General features: G+C 40.0%; 2 protein-coding genes and 1 non-coding gene across 22 annotated transcripts in view; 1 reads left to right on the plus strand and 2 right to left on the minus strand.

Annotated features, from left to right (window-relative positions):
• SENP5 (SUMO specific peptidase 5) overlaps positions 1-24065 on the plus strand; it is a 53604-nt gene that overhangs the window by 18439 nt on the left and 11100 nt on the right. For all 7 annotated transcript variants that reach the window (XM_073895009.1, XM_025876228.2, XM_073895011.1 and 4 more), the window contains 5 exons: positions 7225-8762; positions 15943-16048; positions 16180-16318; positions 16558-16605; positions 17011-17088. In XM_073895009.1, the coding sequence (XP_073751110.1) occupies positions 7256-8762; positions 15943-16048; positions 16180-16318; positions 16558-16605; positions 17011-17088 (1878 nt within the window). In that variant the 5' untranslated portion in view covers positions 7225-7255. The remainder of the gene's footprint in view (positions 1-7224; positions 8763-15942; positions 16049-16179; positions 16319-16557; positions 16606-17010; positions 17089-24065) is intronic.
• NCBP2 (nuclear cap binding protein subunit 2) overlaps positions 13928-24065 on the minus strand; it is a 30250-nt gene continuing 20112 nt past the window's right edge. For 7 of the 14 annotated variants that reach the window (XM_025876245.2, XM_073895118.1, XM_073895070.1 and 4 more), the window contains one exon: positions 13928-15009. The gene's annotated coding sequence lies outside the window, so the exon portion shown is untranslated. Of the gene's footprint in view, positions 15010-16900; positions 20806-24065 lie in introns of all 14 variants that reach the window. The other 7 variants (XM_073895077.1, XM_073895060.1, XM_073895105.1 and 4 more) reach the window with 3 other exon arrangements.
• LOC112834230 (U6 spliceosomal RNA) lies at positions 15541-15647 on the minus strand. The gene has a single exon (XR_003210813.1). It is a non-coding gene; the product is annotated as a U6 spliceosomal RNA (small nuclear RNA).

Here is a 24065-nt window from a genome sequence, read left to right on the forward strand (position 1 = left end):
TGCTTTCAGCACAGAGGGTGCTCTGGTGGGATGGCTGGGGCTGGTAGGCCAGAAGCCTGGGGCTCAATGAGGCAGTAAGCCAGTTAGAACACCCAGACCCTGACCCCATCCATGCCATCAAGGTGGAGGGGGGATTATAAACTGGCACGTGCTAGTCCCTTCAGCTCTGAGAAAGTCCCAGCAACTCCCCTACCTTTTAACAGTGTTGTAGGGCTAGTTCTCTTTATGTTCTAGTTGTTCTGTCTGTCTGTCTGTCTGTCTAGCTAGCTAGCTATTATTTATTTATTTATTTATTTATTTATTTATTTATTTATAAGATTTTATTTATTTATTTATTTGAGAGAGCACAAGCAGAGGGAGTGGGAGAGGGAGAAGCACGCTCCCCGCTGAGCAGGGAACCTGACTCGGGGCTCAGTCCCAAGGTTCTGGGATCATGACCCTAGCTGAAGGCAGATGCTTAACCAACTGAGGCACCCGTAAAGGACAGTATTTGTATACAGTCCTTTTGATTCTAGTCCTGTACAGTCAAAATGTTTTCTAAAATTTGGCTAATTTTTCCCTCCTCTACTTTTTTTCAGTGTAGTTAGGTTATCTATTTGTCATACAGTTAGGTTCATTTGTTATTTGTATTTCATTTTGGATTCCTCTTGCATTCTGGTTGATTTTAATTTTATTTGTATATTTTTAAAGTATATAAAGGATTAACATGGTTGTAAAAGTCAGAACTTTTCAAACAGGCATATTTAGAGAAGTGCCATACTTCTCTCATCCCTCTACCATTTTCCTGTTCCTCATTTTTTTCATCCCATTCACATCTACCATGCCCTATAGGTTACTATTCTCATTAGTTTCTGGTTTATCCTCCTCATATTTATATTTTTATTTTGTCTTTTGGGGGGGGTCACAAAAGGGCAGATACATGTTTATTTTCTTATTTTTTCTTGTATGAAAGGTGGCTGGTTGGTAAAGAATTTAACTTTGCCCCAAGAGAAATCTTTTGTCTTTGGCTTCTGGGAGGTAATCTCTCAGCCCTTGGACTGTCATCCCTGATTGGAATGTCTGTATTTGCCTGGGGGCCTTGGATCACCAACAGTCTAACAGAATTTGCGTGGGGGCTTTGGACATCAACAATCTAACAGACAGCATGATTTAGGATGGGGGTTGGCCATCCCAGAAAGACCAATGGTATGATTTAGGGTAATGACTTTGGCATCAGTGGATCTCCAGAGGGGCTGAAAGACTGAGCTCAGTCATGTGAGCAATCATTTATGCCTAAAAACCCCCAACAGAAACTCTGGATATCAAGGCTCAGGTGAGCCTTCCTGGCTGGCAGTATTGTCACACACTGATATCAGGAGGGTGAAGCTGTCCTGGCTCCATGGTAAGAAGACAACTGGAAGCTCCACACTTGTGACTTCTCTTGATTAGGCCCTATGTGCTTCTCCACTTGGCTGATTTTAATCCATATTCTTCAGCTTTAATAAGCCATAACTATGAATATAATAGTTTTCAGTGGGTTCCGTGAGTCCTTCTGGCAAATTATCAAACCTAACGGTTTTGTGAACTCCCTGAGCTTGGAGTTGGTGTCTGTGTGTTACCGTCATGGTGGCACACTACTGATACTGATTTGAACTTTTTTTTCACCTAACCTGGAAATCATTCCATATTAGTTCATGGAGTTCCTAAAATTTTTTTAAGTAATCTTTACACCCAACATGAGGCTTGAACTCACAACCCCAAGATTAAGAGTTGGGTACTCTACCAACTGAGCCAACCAGATGCCCCTATCTTTTTCTTTTATAGTTTCACTCATTGTGTGGAAGAACCATACTTTATTCAGCTACTGTTCTTTAAGGTTTTCAGTATTTTGCAATTACAGTGTTGCAGTAAATAACCTTGTATTGTGTATTTTCATTATTATTGGAGGTGTATATTAAGGATAAATTACTAAAAATGGGGTTGCTGGATTAGAAGGTAAATACTTACCTGGTTTTGTTAGATATTACCAAATTCCCTTCCAAAAGGATTTTATTAGTTTGCATTCCTACCAGCAAAGTATGAAAGTTTCATTTCTGCCACCAACAGAATGTGTTGTCATAATTTTTGCCAATGTTTTTATTGAGGTATAGTTAACATATAGTATTATATCCGTTTCAGTTGTAAAACATGACTTCGTATTTGTATACATTGCAAAATCATCACTATAAGTAAGTCTAGTTAACATTCACCACCATACATGGTAATCAAGTCTTTTTTCTTGTGATGAGAATTTTTAAGATTTACTTTTAGCAACTTTCAAATATACATACAGCATTATTAACTATAGTCACCCAGCTGTACATTACATTTCCATGACTGACTGACTTTATAACTGGAAGTTTGTACCTTTTGGACCTCCTCCACCCATTTTGGGCAACTCCCCAACCCCACCCTTTGCCCATTTTTTTTGAGTGAAGTTGAACATCTTTTCTCATCTAAGGGCTGTTTAAAAATCTTTATTTGTGAATTGTCTCCTCTCTTCCCCATTTTCCCATCAAGCTTTTTTTGTTTTGTTTTAAGGTTTATTTTTTTTAAGTGTGTCTGGGTGGCTCAGTTGTTAAGTGTCTGCCTTCAGCTCAGGTTATGATCTCAGGGTCCTGGGATCAAGCCCCGTGTTGGACTCCCTGCTCAGCGGGAAGCCGGCTTCTCCCTCTCCCACTTGCCCTGCTTGTGTGCCCTCTCTCACTGTCTCTCTCTCTGTCAAATAAATAAAATTAAAAAAAAATTTTATTTTTTTTTTAGAGAGAGAGCACATGCAGGGGTGTGGGCAGGAGCAGAGAGGGAGAGAAAGAACCTCAAACAGATTCCCCGTTGAGCACGGAGCCCGATGTGGGGCTTGATTTCACCACCCTGAGATCATGACCTGAACCAAAATCAAGTTGGTTGCCCAACTGACAGTCACCCAGGCACCCTCCCCACCTTAAAAAAAAACAAAAAAAAAAAAAAAAGATTTATTTATTTGAGAGAGAGAGCTGGGGGAGGAGCAGAGGGAGAGGGACAAACCCTGACATGGGGCTTGATTCCATGACTATGAGATCATGACCTGAGCTGAAAAGGATGCTTTTTTTTTTTTTTTTTTTTTTAAGATTTTATTTATTTATTTGACAGAGACACAGCGAGAGCAGGAACACAAGCAGGGGGAGCAGGAGAGGAAGAAGCAGGCCTCCCGCTGAGCAGGGAGCCCGATGTGGGACTTGATCCCAGGACCCTGGGACCATGACCCGAGCCGAAGGCAGACGCTTAATCAACTGAGCCACCCAGGCGCCCCAGCCCTTTACTCTCTATTGAGGTTTTTAATTTTGCTATTTTACATTTCCAAGGTCCCTTATTGTTTTTGATTGTTCCTTAAAAAATATAACAGCCTATTCTTTTCTTTCCCTCCCAGTGGATGTATTCTTTTTTCTTTGTAGATAGTGTTAGTTTTTTTCTTCCATCTTATCTTTTTAGTGTATAGGTAAATATAGGTAGCATAAGATTTGCCATTTTGATCATTTTTAGGTATGATACCATATTTTAGTTCAGTGGCATTAAATACATTCACATTGTTGTGCAACCATGGCCAATAATCCATCTTCAGAACCTTTTTCATCTTAAAGTGAAACTCTGTACCCATTAAACAATAACTCCCCTTCCCCCCCTTAGTTTTTTCAAGTTGACTACTCTAAAAAAAGCAAAAACTTATTATGATCTGTTTGTTTTGGTCCACTTTTCAAGCCTTGGAAATCTGGTGAATCTTGGTTATCCTGTTTTTTTTTTTTTTAAGATTTTATTTATTTGCCGGGGGGGGGCATAAGCAGGGGAGCAGCAGGCAGAGGGAGAAGCACACTCCCCGCCGAGCAAGGAACCCGATGTGGGACTCAGTCCCAGGACCTTGGGATCACGACTGGAGCCGAAGGCAGTTGCTTAACCGACTGAGCCACCCAGGCGTCCCTGGTTATCCTGTTATTTTAAAGAACCATTAAGAGATTGCTTGGAAATTGTGAGCATGTCGTGGGACTTGTCAGCTTTGGGTGTACTTTGGGCCATCCTGGGCCATTTTGGGGGGATATCTGTATTTATGTATTGTCTTGTGGACTAATCAGATTCTCCAGAGAAGAATCTTCTAATCTCCTACTTGGATGGATAAGACAAACTACCAGGGTTCTGAGATGTGAGTGGGGAAGTGTTGGGGTTCGTATATTCAGTGTATAATTCCATCTTCATATTATGCCTGAGATAACCCTGGCTGCAGAGCTTCAGTTTTACTCTTTCTGAAGACTAAACTTCCAGACTTGTGTAGTGAAAGGGCAGTTACTTGCTATGTGGAGTTGGGGGAGGGATTTGGGGTCTCACTGCTTCAAACTTTGGGGTACACTGTAGAGTAATTGTGCAGGCCTGTTTAGTTGAGGCATCCCCAAAAATCAGTATCTGCTGCCCCCCAGGGCTGATCTCCCCCTTGGGGCTATAAACCTTTTTTCTGGGATCTAAATGGGGAAAGGGGCTGGGGAGGGAATTCACTGTATAAAAATCATATATCCTGTTGTACTCCTGCCCTCAGTTGTGCATGATGTGCCTGACTATCCTGGTTCATCCTCCCCAGAAAGTAAAACTTTTGAATGTAAGGAGAATGTGCATCTTGGGGTCTAACTGCTTCTTTTTTTTTTTTTTTTTTTTTAAGATTTTATTTATTTATTTGAGAGAGAGAGAATGAGAGATAGCACGAGAGGGAAGAGGGTCAGAGGGAGAAGCAGACTCCCCGCTGAGCAGGGAGCCCGATGCGGGACTCGATCCCCGGACTCCAGGATCATGACCTGAGCCGAAGGCAGTCGCCTAACCAACTGAGCCACCCAGGCGTGCGGGGTCTAACTGCTTCTTAATCAGACTTTAAACCAGTCCTTCCTTTTTGAGCTCCCTTCTTATTTTGCCCTTCATGGGTATTGTTGCTTCTAGTTCCTGAGCGTTTCTGAGGTCCTGTGACTTGCTTCTGGGCTTCCCCTACTGCTGGCTTAGATTTTTCACTCTTTTGGCCTCCTGTAAGTCTGTGATCACTCAACTGTGTGCTTTCTTCTTTCAAAATTGTATTGTTCTAGTCTCCTTTTTAGATTTCTTTGTCCTTGAGAGTTTTTGCCTTTCTTAAAATCCCATTTCTGTCATCTTATTGGGGTTTGGAGAGGGAATGGAGGTAAACATGTGCTCAGTCCTTTTTTCCCCCCAGAGAAAACTGATGCACAGAAAGGTAATACAACTTTTCTTTCTTCCTTTTTTTTTTTTTTTAATTTTTATTATTTATTTGACAGAGAGATAGAGAGGGAACACAAGCAGGGGGAGTGGGAGAGGGAGAGGCAGGCTTCACGCCAAGCTGTGAGCCCGATGCGGGGCTCGATCCCAGGACCCTGGGATCATGACCTGAGCCGAAGGCAGACGCTTAACGACTCAGCCACTCAGGTGTCCCGTAATACAACTTTTCTTAATAAGTTATCAGCAAGCTTAGGGATGCCTGGCTGGCTGAGTTGGTTAGGCGTCTGCCTTCGGCTCAGGTCATGATTCCAGGACGGATGGAGTCCTGCATCAGGCCCCCTGCTCAGTGGGGAGCCTGCTTTTCCCTCTCCCTCCCGCTCCTCCTGCTCCTGCTCTCACTGTCTCTTTCTCTCTGACAAATAAAATCTTAAAAAAAGTTATTAGCAAGCTGAAATTAGAGTATTGGTTTTTTGATTCATAGTCTAGTATTTCTTCTATCCCATCTCTAGGGGCTGGCACCTTTCTTTCTTCACTGAAGAGCCTTCAGTAATACTAGATCTTATTAAATTGGAGGGGAAATCCTGTTTGGTTTTGACTGTCATTTTCATCTACCATTCCTAATAAGTGTGTTACCAGAGTTCATTGTGTGTGTGTGACACACACACACACACACGTGTGCTTTTTTTTTTTCTTAACATTCACTTGAGAGCGAGAACCCTAACTGCATGAAAGCACCTGATAGACTCTTATCCCTGCATAGTCACTCAAAGTTTTTGACTGACAAAGAGGAGGCTGGTCTCCCTCTTGAAATACTGCTGTTGCATGCATTTATTGAATATCTGCCTCTGGATGTCTATTTACAGCAAAAAGTACCTGCCCTTTTTAAAATTTGATGTATGGAACAAAGTGTTTCAATATGGAATCAGTCTTAAATGGTATGTGGTTCCCCCTCCCTTCCTAGCCCTCAATTTACAAATGAGAGCACAGAATTTGGGTGACTTGGTTAAAGTCACTTAGCTTATGAGGAGCAGTGTCAACACTTAAAGATTCTCTTCTGCTTCCCCACCCTGTCTGCTCCATCAGAAACTGATAGAAATGATTCTTTTTTTTTTTTTTTAAATATTTTATTTATTTGACAGAGAGAGACACAGCGAGAGAGGGAACACAAGCAGGGGGAGTGGGAGAGGGAGAAGCAGGCTTCCTGTAGAACAGGGAGCCCGATGTGGGGCTCAATCCCAGGACCCTGAGATCAAGACCTGAGCCGGAGGCAGATGCTTAATGACTGAGCCACCCAGGCACCCCTCGAAATGATTCTTAAAATTTATTTCTGTCAGAGGCAGCTATACCAAATGGAGTCATGTGAGTGTATTCATGTCTTCCAGTTTTCACTATGGGGAAAACCTTAATCAGGTGAAGCTTTCATTGTGTCTGATAGTCTGTTATTTTTTAATTTTATATTTTTTAAAATTTTATTTATTTGAGGGGTGCCTGGGTGGCTCAGTTGTTGAGCTTCTGTCTTCAGCTCAGGTCATGATCCCAGAGTCCTGGGATCGAGCCCCGCATTGGGCTCCCTGCTCGGCGGGAAGCCTGCTTCTCCCTCTCCCACTCCCCCTGCTTGTGTTCCTTTTCTCGCTGTGTCTCTCTCTCTCTGTCAAATAAATTAATGAAATCTTTAAAAAAAAATTTTTTTTTTTTTTATTTAAGAGAGCAAGCAGTGGGGAGGGAGAGGCGGACTCCTTACTGAGCAGGGAGCCCAACGTGGGGTTCAATCGCAGGGTCATGACCCCAGCTGAAGGCAGTTGCTTAACCGACTAAGCCACCCAGGCGCCCCTGTGTCTGATAGTCTAAATTGAATTTCATATGCTCTTCTTTTTCTTTGAATTTTGCAGCTTATATTGCCGTGATTATATCTTTATGACCTTATTTTTAGGATAGAAGTGTAACTTTGCTTTCTCTTCTCTTTCTCAGCTTCATCAAGATCTCATTATGCATCAGAAAAATGAAAAAACAGAAGAAAATTCTATGGAGGAAAGGAATCCATTTAGCCTTTTCTGAGAAATGGAATACAGGGTTTGGAGGTTTTAAGAAGTTCTGCTTTCACCAACACTTTTGCATTCTGAAAGCCAAACTGGGAAGGCCAATTACTTGGAGCAGGCAGTTGAAGCATTTCCAGTGCAGAAAAGCCCTTCAAATCCAGAAAACGTGGACCCAGGATGCACCTTTTTTTGCTAAGACAAAGTCCAGTGTGGCTGCTCAAAATGTTAGTACTTTGTCCTCTAAAGTGAAAAGAAAAGACTCTAAACACTTCATTTCCTCCTCAAGGACCCTCCTAAGACTCCAAGCAGAGAGGCTGCTGTCCTCAGCAAAGAACTCTGACCATGAATACTGTGGAGAGAAAAGTGTCTTGAAGGCAGTTGCTGACTTACCAGCAAGTAATGTTTTAGGTCAGGCCAATGGTCACAGACCTAGGACAGAGCCACAAGCTTCTGACTTTCCTATGAAGTTCAATGGGGAGAGCCAAAGTCCAGGTGAGAGTGGCACAATTGTGGTCACCTTGAGCAACCATAAGAGAAAGCGCTTTTGTTATGGCTGCTACCAGGGTCTGGAGCACCACAGGAATGGGGGACCCCTGATTCCAAAAAAGTTTCAACTTAACCAACATAGAAGAATAAAAGTATCTCCTTTTATGATGTATGAGAAATTATCCATGATTAGATTCCGGTACAGGATTCTCAGATCCCAGCACTTCAGAACAAAAAGCAAAGTTTGCAAGCTAAAAAAAGCCCAGCGAAGCTGGGTGCAGGTCACTGGGGACCATCAAGAGACCCTTAGGGAAAACGGTGAGGGTGGCAGTTGCAGCCCATTCCCTTCCCCAGAACCTAAAGACCCTTCTTGTCGGCATCAACCGTATTTTCCAGATATGGACAGCAATGCTGTGGTGAAGGGAAAGAACTCTCATGTGCCTGATGGCCACACTAAAGGAAGCCCTTTCTTGGGCAAGGAGCTTAGTTTAGATGAAGCATTCCCTGACCAACAGAATGGCAGTGCCACATTTACCTGGGACCAGTCACCCTGTTCCTCTCCTAAGTGGGAGTGTACAGAGCTGATTCATGACATCCCCTTACCAGAACATCATTCTAGTAACATGTTTATCTCGGAAACCGAAAGAGAAGTCATGACTCTGGGTCAGGAAAATCGGACAAGTACTGTCAGTGATGACAGAGTAAAACTGTCACTGTGTGGGGCAGATCAATCTGTGAATAGTGTAGATGGGCCTGTGTCTGAAAAGACTGCTGGGAATGAGAGCTCATGCCAGATGGATGAGGATGGATCTCTCAAGCAGAACATTCTTAGTTCTAAGTTGCTGGACCACCCTTACTGTAAAAGTCCCCTGGAGGCTCCCCTGACATGCAGTGGACTCAAACTAGAAGATCAAGCAGGAAGTGGGAAGAACAGTCAGAAAGTCTCTCCAGTGGATGATGAGCAGCTGTCAATCTGCCTTTCTGGTATGCATTCTTCCTTTATTCTCCCCCAACCTCCAGCCCACAATTGCTGTCCATTATCTTTTCTAGGAGTCCTGTTTTCTCCTTCCACACATAGATTTCCCTTAAAGCAGCTAGACATTCCTCTTTGAAGCCTTCTATATTGCTGTATGACCTAAATGTTCCATAATTTAAGTCTTAGTTAATAGACATTTGTGTTGCTTCCAGTTTCCTTCTATAAATGAAGGTGCAACAAAATTATTCTATATACGTAAACAATTTTTTTCTGTAGTAGTGGAATTGATGGTGAAAGAACACACTTAAAATTTTAAGAGAATTGTGAAGTTACCCTCCAGAAAGTTGAACCAGTTTACATTTGTTAAACTTTACTAATCTTCTAGATCACGAGAGTTTGGGGTTATTTTTAAGATTTTATTAATTTATTTGAGAGAGGCGCATGTGTGTGCATGGTGGGGATGGGGCAAGGGAGAGCGAGCATGTCAAGTAGACTCCTCGCTGAGTGTGGAGCCTGATGTGGGGCTTAGTCACACAACACTGAGATCATGATCCAAGCCGAAATCATGAGTCAGATGACTAACCTACTGCACCACCCAGGTGCCCCAAGAGTTGTTTTGATTTGCATTTTGTGTGTTTTTTTTGGTTTTTGTTTTGATTTGCATTTTTAAGTTTAAAGTTCGAACATCTTTTTCTGTGTTCCTTGGCCATTTTTTGTTTGTATATAATTTTCCTTTGCCTGTTTTTCTATTGGATTGGGTTATTTCTATTTTATTTATTTGGTATATGAGAATTCCCTATATGACAGGCACTGTGCTAAAGAATTTGGCAGTGAGCAGCAAACACTGGTTCCTACCTTCCTGGACCTTAGCATCATTCTAATAAGTTTTAATTATAAATGTCTTAAGAGGGGTGCTTGGGTGGCTCAGTCAGTTAATCGTCTGTCTTTGGCTCAGGTCATGGTCCCAGGGTCCTGGGATCAAGCCCCGCATCGGGCTCCTTGCTCAGCGGGGAGTCTGCTTCTCCCTCTGCCTGTTGCTCCCCTTCCCCCCCGCTCGTGTTCTCTCTCTCTGTCATATGAATAAATAAAATCTTAAAAAATAAATAAATAAATGTCATAAGAGTTTAAGTTTTTCCTTCCCCAAAGGTAAAAGTACCCCGACTTGTGTGTAGTAATTTTGCTTAAAGGAAATTATCAGTTCTTCATTGTGAAACTTACCTGTTTTTATGGCTTCACGTTTTTACGTCCTCCTTTAAAAAGTCTTCTCGTCAAAATGTACCCCATGAGTAAGCTGATGTAAACATTTTTGGAAGACAGTGTGGCAGTATCAATCTTTGACCCATTCCCCCTCTTGGAGTTTATCCCAGATATGAATATATTTGTTCAGGGATATTACTTGTAGTATTGTCCTGGTAGTAAAAGACTGGAGACAACTAAAATAATTTCTATGGAAGTATAAGTTACAGCACATCCAGGCAATATTATACTATGGAGCTGTTAAAGAAGAAATTCAATCCATATTTTGAAACTGAAAGCTATCTATATAAAGTGAAAAAAGCAAGTTGCAGAACAGAATGATGCCATTTTATTAAGAGAGAGATGCATACATGTAGGATAAGTATATGTGTGTATGTGTGCACGTGCATTTTTATAGGTCATATCTGGAAAGATGTATCAAATTGTTTTAATTTTTTAAAGGATTTATTTTAGAGCGCGCGTACATAAACACACACATGCAGAGGGGCAGAGGGAGAGGGGAACCAGACTCCCCGTTGAGCATGGAGTTCAACCTGGGGCTTGATCCCACGACCTGAGTGAAACCAAGAGTCAGATGCCCAACCAACTGAGCTACCCAGGTGTCCCTATCAAATTGATATATAAAGGGCTTTTTCTGGGGAGTTAGGAGCATTGCTTGTTGGTAGTTTAAACAATTCTGAACACTTTGTTTTCCTAACCATTAAGTATGTATAAAAAGTTTTTCTCTACAAAAAGACACAAAGTACAGAGTCCTAGCAAATCTTTAAAAAAACAAAACAAGGGGCACCTGGGTGGCTCAGATGGTTAAGCGTCTGCCTTCGGCTCAGGTCATGATCCCAGGGTCCTGGGATCGAGTCCCGCATCGGGCTCCCTGCTAGGCGGGGAGTCTGCTTCTCCCTCTGCCTCTCTCTCTCTCTCTGACTCTCATGAATAAATAAATAAAACATTAACAAAAAAAAACTATTTCTGATGTTTATACTGCTCTAAAATAGAGAAAGACAAATTTCCCTACCATAAAGTTAGCAGAACCATGGTATGATACATAAACCTGAAAAAGTGAGCATTTACACACAGATAGCAGTTAACTTATAGAGATGTAGCACTTCCAAAAGCAATTGATAAACTGACTATGGCATACAGTAAAACTAGAGCGTGACACGAGGAAATAGGGATTTTTACACAATGCATACTTGGTGATCTGTGAAGTAATTAATTATCTTAATAGGTTAAAGGAGAAAAGAAGAACCAGAAGAACCATTTTGGGGATTTGCTTAGCATTTCCATGTCCACTGAAAAGAGTTCAAGGCAGAGCAATAGCTACTGCCCATCACAGCCCTCCCCACATCAGCAAATTACCCAAGTACAGATAAGCCCACAATCGATCACCAAACATCTGAGGAAAGCCAGCACAATGGAAAGGACAAATTCAACAAATAAAGGAACCCGAGTAATTAGGATTAATAGAGCAATTAGAATAGAAATCAGTATGGGACATTTAGTATAGTAGATGCTTCTTTAACTGACTTCTATAGCGTTACCTAATATTAAGTTCCATGGAATGCTGAATGCTGGCTCTTCTCTAACATAACTGCACATTATGCTCCCTGTAGTGGACTGATATTTATCATGAGCCAGTTGTACTTACTACAGTTTATTTATTTCATAATTATATTAAATATTGCATAAAATTGGTTTTGGAAGGAAAAGAAATAGATTCCTATGTTAATATAGTCCAGATGGATTAAAAATTTAATTAGAAACAAATACATGCAAACTTGTACGTAGTATGAATGAACCTTGAAAACGTGCTAAGTGAAAAAAGCCAGGCATAAAAGGCCACATACTATATGATTCTGTTGATTTGAAATGTCCAGAGTAGGCAATTACAGAGATACAGAAAGTAGGTTAATAGTTGCCAGGGGCTGGAAAGAGGGAGCAATGAGGAGTGACTGGTAACAGGTACACATTTTCTTAGTGGAGTAATGCAGATGTTCTTGAATTAGGTGGTAGTAATGGTTGCACAGCTCTGAATATACAAAAAAAAATTGTACACTTCAGGAGTGATTTTTTTGTGTGTGGATGCAAATCACAGCTCAATAAAGCTGTTAAAAAGAAACAAATATAAGAGGCCATTTTATAATCTCACATTGATAATACATGTTAAAGTATGATAGGAACCTCAGAAGCAGTATACCAGTTTGACTCGCTAAACATTACAATCCTGTACATATATGTAACAAGTCATAAAATTTAAAATTTAATTTTAAAATTAAAGCTTGTTGCCATTTCAGGTTTATAAAAATGTTCAACCTTGTTTTCTTCTAGATTATTGTGTTATTTTTATATTTTGCTATTTGGAAAAAAGTAAAGATGGATCTCTACCACATTCTTCACATCAAAATGAATTCCGACTAAATAAAATTTAGTTAATCGTTCTAATACTATTTATTGAGTAATTCATCTTTTCCCCGTGGTTATGAATTGCTCCCTGTTTTGGGGTCTTTTTCTGGACTTGGTTTTTCTGTTTCTATGTTAGCACTAGTCTGCTTTAATTACAGCAGTTAGTTTTATAATTTGATGGGATTAGGCCTCCCTCTTTTTCACCTCTCTTCTTTAATCCTTTTAAAAAATTTCTAGGAATTTCTCACATTTTGGTCCCAAGATTTGTTTTTTCAGTTAAGTAAAAATAATGGCTTCTGATTGGTATTGCATTAATTTTTAGACTAATTTAGGGAAAATTGGATTCATTACAATACTGAATTTTCCTGTCTAAAAACAAAGAATTACTCCGTTTATTAACCTTCGTAGAATTTTGTGCTTTTCACTTAGGTTTGCACATTCCTTTAGTCTTAGATATTTCATGCCTTTCTTACTTTAAGATTTTGTTTTTAAGTAGTCTCTACACCCAATGTGGGGCTCAAACCTACCACCCCAAGATCAAGAGTTGCCTGCTCTACCGACTGAGGCAGCCAGGTGCCCCATGTCTTCCATGTTTTTGATGGGACCTTTCTGACATGGGTATTGTATTTTGTTGGGAGAACCAAGTGGTTACATTTCTTGTATGCCCAACACCATGAACCCCATTCCACATTCATGGTGGGATGTGACCTGGCAGTTGCCTCAAGGAAAAACTGTCCAACACAGTTGGTTTAACATGAGCAATTTAACTTCAGAAATAACACCTCTGGTTTTGTTTTTCATATTATTACCTTCTGTGGGGGGTTTTGTTTTGTTTTTAAGTTCTTAGTTTATTAATCCTCTCATGAAAAATCTGCACGGTCACCACAGATAAAGTCACTGCAGAATCTACTCCTTTTTGCCGGCACCAACATCGGCTTTTGCTGTCCCCCTGACTTTCTTCATTCTGTTCTTGTGTTCCTTTTGCTGTTTTCTTGAGGTTTTTTTTCTTCTCATGTAGGCCAGGTCTTGCAAGTCTGTTTGGGTTAATTTTTCTTTGCATAATCCAAGGAATCCTAAATCATACCAAAGCCAGTTAACTGTCTTGCCACCACCAAAATGGGTTCTAACTTCAAATACAACGATGACGTCTGGTGTGGTCTGGTACATTTTGGCTAGTGTTTGTTGAATTTCTGTCTTAGGTACTGTTGCCTTTCTGGGGTGAAAAACATCACTGATCATTTGTTTCTGCTGAAGTAGTAGGTTGGTCATGAACTTCCTGGTCCTGATAGTTACTGTGTCATTCACGATGGCAGCCAAGCTTCACGCCGCCAGTGAGGAAAAGAGCCATATTACTACCTTTTGTACTTGCAGGATGAACTCTACTTTGAATTGTAGTTTTTGTTGTGTTTTTTCCCAACATTTTATCCTTTGTTTCTTGGTCACATTGAAGTTTTAGCACTTTGGGAGTAAGAGAAATTGTGTATTCCAGATGCATTTTTCCTTTTTGGCTTATTAGTTTGGTGAATGCAACTGGGTAAAGAATAATGGATTTAATTCTCATTTTAAGAAGTTTTCTGGGTAATTCTTGGCCAGTGGGTATTAAAAGGGAAAGATGAAGTGGAGAACAAGCTGCTTTTGTAGAGAAAAGATACTAGGTATTTCCTGCTTTGGATGTAGCATAGTGTAATAGTTAATGGTTCACTTTCTGTGGTCATATAATAACCACATGACCACAATCAGAATCTTGTCTCTGCCATATACTAGTTAAGGGTCCTTGGGAAAGTTCCTTAACCTCCCTAAGCTTCCTATCTCCATTTGCAAAATAGAGATGCTATCTAACACCAGGGTAGTTATAAGGATGAAATGAGATGTATTAGTGCTTGGTTTATGATAGTGCTATTTGACTGCTATTTTACTTCTGGTCCCAATGAGATGTGTTTATCTCCATGAAGGGTTCTCCTAGAAGATCTAGGCAGAGCCTTTCTTTTCTTTTCTTTTTTTAATTTATTTGTTTGACAGAGAGAGAGAACAGTGAGAGAGGGAACACAAGCAGGGGGAATGGGAGAGGGAGAAGCAGGCTTCCTGCAGAGCAGAGAGCCCAATGGGGAGCTCGATCCCAGGACCCTGGGATCATGACCTGAGCCGAAGGCAGATGCTTAACAACTGAGCCACCCAGGCGCCCCTTTATTTCCTAGGACCTTTTTGGGTATGTTTCTTCAGTGGATCCTCTTGGAAGCCACCTGAAGACTATCCTGTATTCTGGCCAAGAGGTCACCCTTTATTTCCCCTCTTAAAATGTGCCTCCCCAGCTGTTACCCAGTTAAGTTCACCTTATAGGGTTATTCAGTATCAGAAGTATAATAACTCCACCAAATTATATGATATTAAAAATGCCTTACATTTGTCCCTTCCTATGAGATGTGAAATTTACACACATTTACCAAATAATACAGTGACCGTGATATCAACAATTAAGCTGTGATTGTGATTTTTAAAACGATAACTCCTTAAGTTACCAAATGTGGTACACATTTAACCAGGTGATTAAACCCTTTAGATTTTACTCTTCGGGTGGTAGGATTCGTCTTCAAGGTTAAGCTATTGAAAAAAACAAAAAAAAACAAAAAAAAAAGGTTAAGCTATTGAAGGATGTCAGTCTTTTTTTTTTTTTCTTCTTAATTTTATTTTATGTTAGTCACCATACATCACATCATTAGTTTTTGATGTAGTGTTCCATGATTCATTGTTTGTGTATAACTGCCCTCCTTAATATCCATCACCAGGCTAACCCATCCCCCCACCTCCCTCCCCTCTAAAACCCTCAGTTTGTTTCTGAGTCCATAGTCTCTCATGGTTCGTCTCCCCCTCTGATCCCCCCCCTTCATTTTTCCCTTCCTACTGTCTTTTTTTTCTTTTTTAACATATAATGTATTATTTCAGAGGTACAGGTCTCTGATTCATCAGTCTTACATAATTCACAGCGTTCACCATAGCACATACCCTCCCCAATGTCCATCACCCAGCCACCCCATCCCTCTCACCCCCCACCACTCCAGCAACCCTCAGTTTGTTTCCTGAGATTAAGAATTCCTCATATCTGTGAGATCATTTGATACTTGTCTTTCTCTGAAAAATATGGAACACTTCACAAATTTGCCTGTCATCCTTGTGCAGGGGCCATGCTAATCTTCCCTGTATCGTTCCAATTTTAGTATATGTGCTGCTGAAGCGAGCACTGAAGGATGTCAGTCTTTCATTCTAGCTAGCCATTCCCTCCATTTAAGCATCAGTAGCTTAAAAAGCCAATGTGAAATAATACCTTTGGGCATTTCTCTTTAGATTGGAATGGTAAGGGCCTGATCTATTTTATTTTAGCCTTTATAAAACATAACTTTTAAAAGATTTCTTTATAGCATAATATATAGTAATATAGGTTAAATGTGTGGTTGTTATGTGTAGGTTAAGTATTGGGAGAATGACTTTTTTTCTGAAAATGTTTTTTCCGTTGTAATTTTTCTTCCTTTATTTAAGGATTCCTAGATGAGGTTATGAAGAAGTATGGCAGTTTGGTCCCACTCAGTGAAAAAGATGTCCTTGGAAGACTAAAAGATGTCTTTAACGAAGACTTTTCTAATAGGTTTGTCAATAATGCTTAAGTTAAGCCCTTGAAAATAAAATTATTGACTTTTAATTTAAAAAAGTAGATACTTAGCAATAAATTGAGCAGAACTCATGTTTCTTTTCTTTCAAAATTTTTTTTTTTTCCAGAAAACCATTTATCAATAGAGAAATAACAAACTATCGGGCCAGACATCAAAAATGCAACTTCCGCATCTTCTACAATAAGCACATGCTGGATATGGATGATCTGGCAACCCTGGATGGTCAGAATTGGTTGAATGACCAGGTTAGTATATTGTAGGTTCTTGGTGTGGAAAAGTTGCAGAGGATGTTGGACCATAAAATATAATTAATCTTTGGGTTGGCCTCACAGTTATCTTTTGGAATCAAAGATTCTTTACCCTTATTGAAGTGACTCATTCAACCTAGTACCCAAATGTTAACATTGTCAGTGTTACTCATTCTGTGTGGGATGTTATGAATTGTATAGGGTTGGTAAGCTGGTTTTATGTTGGCTTTTTATAGGTCATTAATATGTACGGTGAGCTGATAATGGATGCAGTCCCAGACAAAGTAAGTGAAAAGTTACTATTCTTCAGGAGAGAATCTTTGTATATTAAAATGAGTTTTTTTAACGTTATGTAATTATTTGATATTCCTTAGATTTTTTTTTTTTTTTTTAAGATTTTCTATTTGTCAGAGAGAGCAAGCGAGCACATGCAGGGGGAGTGGCAGGCAGAGGGAGAAGCAGGCTCCTCGCTGAGCAAGGAGCCCAATGCGGGATTCGATCCCAGGACCCTGGGATCATGACCTGAGCCGAACGCAGATGCTTAACCAACTGAGCCACCCAGGCGTCCCTTTTCCTCACCTTTTGGTCTATCTTACATGCAAGGGTTTTTTAATTTCCATTTTCTTTTGAAATTAAATCTGGGCACAGCTTAATATAATGTGGATGCTTGTATTTGATGTCTCTTCTAGGTTCACTTCTTCAACAGCTTTTTTCACAGACAGCTGGTAACCAAAGGATATAATGGAGTAAAAAGATGGACTAAAAAGGTATTCCCTTTATTTCTTTTTGATTCTAAATCTGAAATGCAGATAAGCCACTTGGAGTAGAAGGATAACAACTTTAATGTCAATATGACATTAATTAGAAACAGACTCTTTAAAAAAAACTTTAATATGATAGTTGTTTTTAATACGATAGTTCTGGGTTTTTTTTACATCTTATTGTTTGAAACAGAAGATACTAGTAAAATTCTGAGTCTATCCAGATGATTGGAATATTCTCTAACTGAAAGCACTGGGCTGGAAGTTCATAGTTCCAGCATTGCTATTAGCTTGCTGTGCAGGGTGGACAAGACAGTTTTTCCGGGCTTTAGAATGCTATTTATAAAACAGCATGATAAAATCAGTAATCCCTAACCTTAATTTCTCCTTCCAACCTTAATTTCTCTCTATAGCCATTGACTAATGCCAGCAACATTACTTTAAAAGCCTATTTATATTCTATTTTTGATATTTTGACACGATTACCAATGAGTTCAAATTCCAGTCATAGGTCTAGAGATACTGTAGCATTTCACTTTTTTGTACTGGATGGGTTATAGAAATTAAGAGAAAGTCTTGAGTAGCTATGGATGGAAGTAATTTTTTGCTAAGTACACACACTTGATTGAACACTGCTATTTAGGTAATATGTGCAAACCATCGTCAGTAACGCCAAGGTAAAGGAAACGTGGTTGGAGAGTCCAAATCTGGGGCAGTAGACAAAATGAACTTAGGACTCAGAGCTAGGTTCATATCCTAGTCCAGCCACTTAACAAGTTGTAAGACCTTGGGCAGATTGCTGAATTCCTCTAAGCTTCAGTTCCCTCATCTGTCAAGTGGTAGTATCATGACTATTTATTTTGAGAGGATTAAATGAAATAATTAGTGTAAACCATTTAAGCGCATGGTAAACACAAGTGATGATCATTATATTATGATGGTAGAAGCATGTGAGGCAGCTAGTGTAGCTGGAATGCAGAGAGCAAAGAAGAGAGTGGCGTGAAGTAGACCTGATCAGAGATATAGGACCTTAAGGTCTAGGTTTTGAATTTTATCCTCAATGTATAGGAATCTATTGAAGGGTTTTAGGTGACATCATCCAATTTGTAGTCTTTGCTCTAGCAGCACTGAAGAAAATGGGTGAGTGTGGGAGCAAAGCTGATACGGGTAGAACAGAAGGCCATTGTAAAGTACCATTGATGGTACTTTGGATTAGAATGGTAGGACAGATGGGATATGTACACAAATGTATGATCTGGGAAGTAAAATTAACAGGACTTGGGTGATAGATTGGTTATGGGAATGAAGGAAAAGGAAATGTGAAAGATGACTTCCAAGTACAGTATATGGTCATCTTTCCTCATCTACATCACTCTTCTTGGTTAAGTAGCATCCCACTATATGGGTATATATTTTTAATTTGAACAATCCCCTAATAGTTATCCTTAATTTTTCTTGTATAAACACCACTGCAGCCCATCCAGTGGTACAAGCCACATACAGGCATACGTTCTTTTATTGTGCTTCACTTTATTGTGCCTCATGGATACTGCGTTTTTTACAAATTGATTTGTGGCAATCCTGCATCAAGTAAGTCTGTTGGCGCTGTGTTTCCAATAGCATTTGCTCACATTGTGTCTTTGTGTCACATTTTGGTAATTCTTGCAATATTTCAAACTTTTATATTTCTTATAGTGATCTGTGATCAGTGATCTTTGTTCCTATTATAATTGTCTTGGGGTGCCATGAACTGTACCTATATAAGATGGCAAACTTAACGTTATGTGTGTTCTGACTGTCCCACCCACTGGCTGTTCCCCCATCTCTCTCCCTCTCCTTGGGCCTCCCTATTCCCTAGACACAGCCATATTGAAATTAGGCCAGTAACACCACAGTGTGTTCAAGTGAAATTAACCCTCTAAGTGTTCAAGTGAAAGGAAGAATCACATGTCTCTCACTTTAAATCAGAAGCTACAAATGATTAAGCTTCGTGAGGAAGGCATGTCAAAAGCCAAGACAAGTTGAAAGCTAGGCCTCTTGTGCCAAACAGCCAAGTTGTGAACACAGAAGAAAAGTTCTTGAAGGAAATGAAAAGTTGCTACTCCAGTGAACACATGAATGACAAGAAAGTGAAAATAGCCTTATTGCTGATAAAACAAAAGTTTTAGTTGTCTGGATAGAGGATCAAACCAGACACAACACTCCTTTAAGCCAAAGCCTAATCTAGTGCAAAGCCCCAACTCTCTTCAATTTTAGGAAGGCTGAGAGGTGAGGAAGCTGCAGAGGAAGAGTTGGAAGCCAGCAGAGGTGGGTTCATGAGGTTTAAGGAAAGAAGCCGTCTCCATAACATGAAAGTGTAAGGGGGGCAGCAGGTGCTGATGGAGAAGCTGCAGCAAGTTCTCCAGAAGACCCAGCCCACATAATCCATGACGGTGGCTACACTAAGCAGCAGATTTTCAGTGCAGATAAAAGTGTTCTATTGGCAGAAGATGTCATCTAGGACCTTCATAGCTAAAGAGAAGTCAAAATACTTGGCTTCAGAGGATAGGCTGGCTCTCTTGTTAGGGAGGGGCTAATGCAGCTGTTGACTTGAAGTTGAAGCCAGAGCTCCTTTCCCATTCTGAAGATCCCAGGGCCTTTAAGAATTATGCTAAATCTACTCTCCCTGTGCTCTGTGAATGGAACAACAAAGCCTGGCTGACAGCACATCTGTTTACAACATGGTTTAATGAAGATTTTAAGCTCACTGTTGGGAACTGCTCAGAAAGATTCCTTTCAAAATAAGACTGCTCATTGACAACACACCTGATTACCTAAGAGCTCTGATGGAGACGTCCAACAAGATTAATGTTGTTTTCATGCCTGCATAAACTCTGTTCTGCAGCCCATGGATCAAGGAGTAATTTCAACTTTCAGGTCGTATTATTTAAGAAATACATCTCATAAGGCTGTAGCTGCCATAGATTCCTCAGAGGGATCTGGGCAAAGTTAATTGAAAATCTTCTGGAAAGGATTCACCATTCTAGATGCCATTAAGAACATTTGTGATTCATGGGAAAAGGTCAAAACAGAAACATAAACAGGAGTTTGGAATACGTTTATTCCAACTCTCATGGATGACTTTGAGGGGTTCAAGACATTAGTGGAAGAACTAACCACAGATGTGGGGAAAATAGCAAGAGAAAGAGAATTAGAAGTGGAGCCTGAATGGGGCACCTGGGTGATGTGGTCAGTTAAGCATCCAGCTCTTGGCTTCGGCCCAGGTCATGATCTCAGGGTCATGAGATTGAGCCCCACATCTGGCTCTGTGCTTAGTGCAGAGTCTGCTTCAGACTCTCTGCCTTTGCCCCTCCCCCCACTTGTACTCTTTCTCTCAAATAAAATCTTAAAAAAAAAAAAGTGGAGCCTGAAGATATGACTGAATTGCTGCAATCTCATGATAAAACAGATGAGGAGTTGTTTTTTTTTTTTTTTTAAAGATTTTATTTGAGACAGAGGGAACATAATCAGGGGGAGGGGCAGAGGGAGAATCAGGCTCCCTGCTGAGCAGGGAACCCGATGCAGGGCTCCATCCCAGGACCCCGGGATCACAACCTGAGCCGAAGGCAGGTGCTTAACTGACTGAACCACCCAGCCGTCCTGAGGAGTTGCTTCTTATGGATGAGCAAAGAAAGTGGTTTCTTGAGATGGAATCTACCTTTGGTGAAGATGCTGTGAAAACTGCTGAAATGACAACAATGGATTTACAATATTACACTTAGTTGATAAAGCAGCAGCAGGGTTTAAGAGAATTGACTCCAGTTCTGAAAGAAGTTCTGTGGGTAAATGCTATCAAGTAGCATCGCATGCTACAGAGGAATTGTTTGTGAAAGGAAGATTCTGTCGATGCTGTAATCTTCATTGTTACCCAATTTTAAGAAATTACCATAGCCACCCAACCTTCAGTACCCTGCCATCTTGATCAGTCAGGAGCCATCAACATTGAGGCAAGACCTTCTCCAGCAAAAAGATTACGGCTCGCTGAAAGCAAGTTAGCACTGATGATGGTTGGCATTTTTAGCAGTATATATTTTTTTAAGATTTTATTTATTTATTCATGAGAAACAGAGGGAGAGAGAGGGAGAGAGAGAGAGAGAAGCAGAGGGAGAAGCAGGCTCCCAAGGAGCAGGGAGCCTGATGCGGGACTCGATCCCAGGACCCTGGGATCATGACCTGAGCCGAAGGCAGACGCTTAACCATCTGAGCCACCCGGGCACCCTTAGCAGTATTTTTTAATTGAGGTATGTATATTGTTTGTTTAGATATAATGCTGCATACTTAATAGACTACAGTTTGTGTAAACAAGTTTTATATGTACTGGGAAACCAAAAAACTCATTTGACTCACTTTATTTCAGTGGTCTGTAACTGAACCCAAAATATCTGAGGTATGCCTGTATATAACAAACAAAATGAACTAGAAAGGTTGGAAATAAAGTGACAGTTAAAGAGGTACTAGGCAAATGTAAACTAAAAGAAAGGAGTGGTAAACAAAAAGAAGGAATGGCAGTATTAGGGACAGATGAGGTAGATAATTAAGGTAAAAAGTAAACTGTGATAAAATTTCAATATATAGAAATATAACAAAATTACAGAAGGAGACCTTGATAAAATAGTGATAGCAGGAGACCTCTCATAGTTGGACAGATCAAGTTGACATAAAATAAAATCATAAATAAAAATAATACAACCAGTACTACATTTGGTTTAATAGATATATACTAGATTTTGTAAAAATTGATCATGCATTTGGCCACATAGAAAATTATTACCTATGTTATTCTTTGATCACAGTTCAGTCAAAAATAAATAAAGGTGGCCAAAAAAATCTTAACAATCTGAAAATTTTACAGATATGCATATTACTGGATATAAAACACTTGGATCTAAAAATAAAAAGAAATTATATACCAACTGTCTAAAAAGGGATGGAAAGGGGGAACTCATCTTACCAAGCACTGTGGAACATAAAGCTGGTTTGAGAAGAAAGTTAATGGCCATAAATGCCTTTATCGTAAAGAAAAAATGAAAAATAGAAGAATTAAATACCAAATTAGATTACCTCAAGATAAATTACAGAATGACCAAGGATTTGAATGCGACAAAAATCAATAAAACAAAGTACTAAGAAAATCCATAAAAGAGCTTTTAAAAAATAATCTCAGGGTAGCTAAGTCTATTCTGTGTACAACTTAAAAGTTTAAAAAGAAAAATGAATTCAGTTAGTAACAAGAAAAATAACTATTTAAAATAGGAGCAGTGTAGGGGTGCCAGGGCGGCTCAGTTGATTAAGCATCCCACTCTTGATTTTGGCTTAGGTCATGATCTCAGGGTTGTGAGATCAAGTCCCGTGGTCAGGCTCTGTGCTGGGTGTGGAGCTTGCTTAAGATTCTCTCCCTCTGCCCTGTCCTGCACCCCGCCCCCAGTCAGCGTGCACATGCTCGCTCTCAAAAAAATGAAAACCCAAATGGAAAATAGCAGTGTAAATAGACAAACTGGAAACAAAATTGCCATTAATGTCACAGAACTAATTTTCTTAATATATAAAGGGTTTATACAAATGGATAAGACAAAGACTCCACCAACTAAATAGAAAAATGGATGGGTGAGGGGCGCCTGGATGGCTCAGTCGTTAAGCGTCTGCCTTTGGCTCAGGTCATGGTCCTGGGATCGCGCCCCGCATCGGGCTCCCTGCTCCATGGGAAGCCTGCTTCTCCCTCTCCCACTCCCCCTGCTTGTGTTCCCTCTCTCGCTGTCTCTGTCAAATAAATAAATAAAACCTTAAAAAAAAAATGGATGGGTGATATGAATGAAAAGATTTGTAGTAAAGAGAGGCTTATTACTGTTGATATAAATCCTTTGTCAGGTCTAGGTTTTATGATTTCTCTCCGCCTATGGCTTTTCTGCTTATTTTAACCATGTGTTTTGGTAAAGATCTTTAATTTTGAGGATTTCTCCATATGGATATCCAGTTGTTCCAATGCTTTTTGCATTGAAAAGACTTCTCTTTCCTGGTTTAGTTGCTTTGGCACCATGGTAGAAAGTTGACTCTCTCTCTCTCCTCTGTATATATATATGGGTCTGTTTCTGCACTTTATGTTCTCTTCCATTGATCTGTGTTCTTAATGCTAATACCACACTGTCTTGATTACTGTATCTTTATAGGAGGTCTTGAAATCAGCGTAAGTTGGCCAGCTTTATCCTTTTTCCAGAGTGTTTTGGGAATTTTGGGTCCTTTGCATTTTCATATAAATTTTAGAATTAGCTTGTCAGTCTGTGTTTTTTAAATCTGCTGGATTATGATTGGGATTGTCTTTATATGTTCATTTGGGGAGGATAGACATCTTGGTACTGTTAAGTCTTCTAGTCCATGTACGTGGTATATGTTGCCTTTATTTTGGCGCTTTAATTTTTCTCAGCAATATTTTGTAATTCTTAGGATACAGGTCTTACACATTTTTAAAAAATATAACCCTAAGGATTTCGTATTTCTGAAACTTCTATAAAACAGAATTTTTAAAATGTTATCTTCTAGTTTGCTGTGAATTGATCTCATATCCATTGACCTTACCAGACTCACTAACTGGTTCTAGGAGCTTTTTTCCTTTTTTAAGATTTACTTATTTCAGAGAGAGCGTGCATACATGTTGGGGGAGGGGCAGAAGGAGAAGGGGAGAGAGAGAATCTCAAGCAGATTCTCCGCTGAGCACGGGAGCCCCACGCAGGGCTCAGTCCCGCAATCATAAGATCATGACCTGAGCTGAAATCAAGAGTCATCCCTTTAACCAACTGAGCCATTCAGGTGCCCTTCCTCTAGGAGCTTTTTTGTAGATCGTTAGATTTTCATAGATAATCATGTCTGTAAGTAGTGTTTTATTTCTTCCATTCTAAACTGTATGCCATTTTTTTCTTGCCTCATTGCACTGGCTGGGACTTTGCCTTGTT

Source organism: Callorhinus ursinus, unplaced genomic scaffold (assembly GCF_003265705.2).
Source record: "Callorhinus ursinus isolate GAN/ISIS: 27379988/994484 unplaced genomic scaffold, GSC_fseal_2.0 scaffold1, whole genome shotgun sequence".
Taxonomy (NCBI): domain Eukaryota; kingdom Metazoa; phylum Chordata; class Mammalia; order Carnivora; family Otariidae; genus Callorhinus; species Callorhinus ursinus.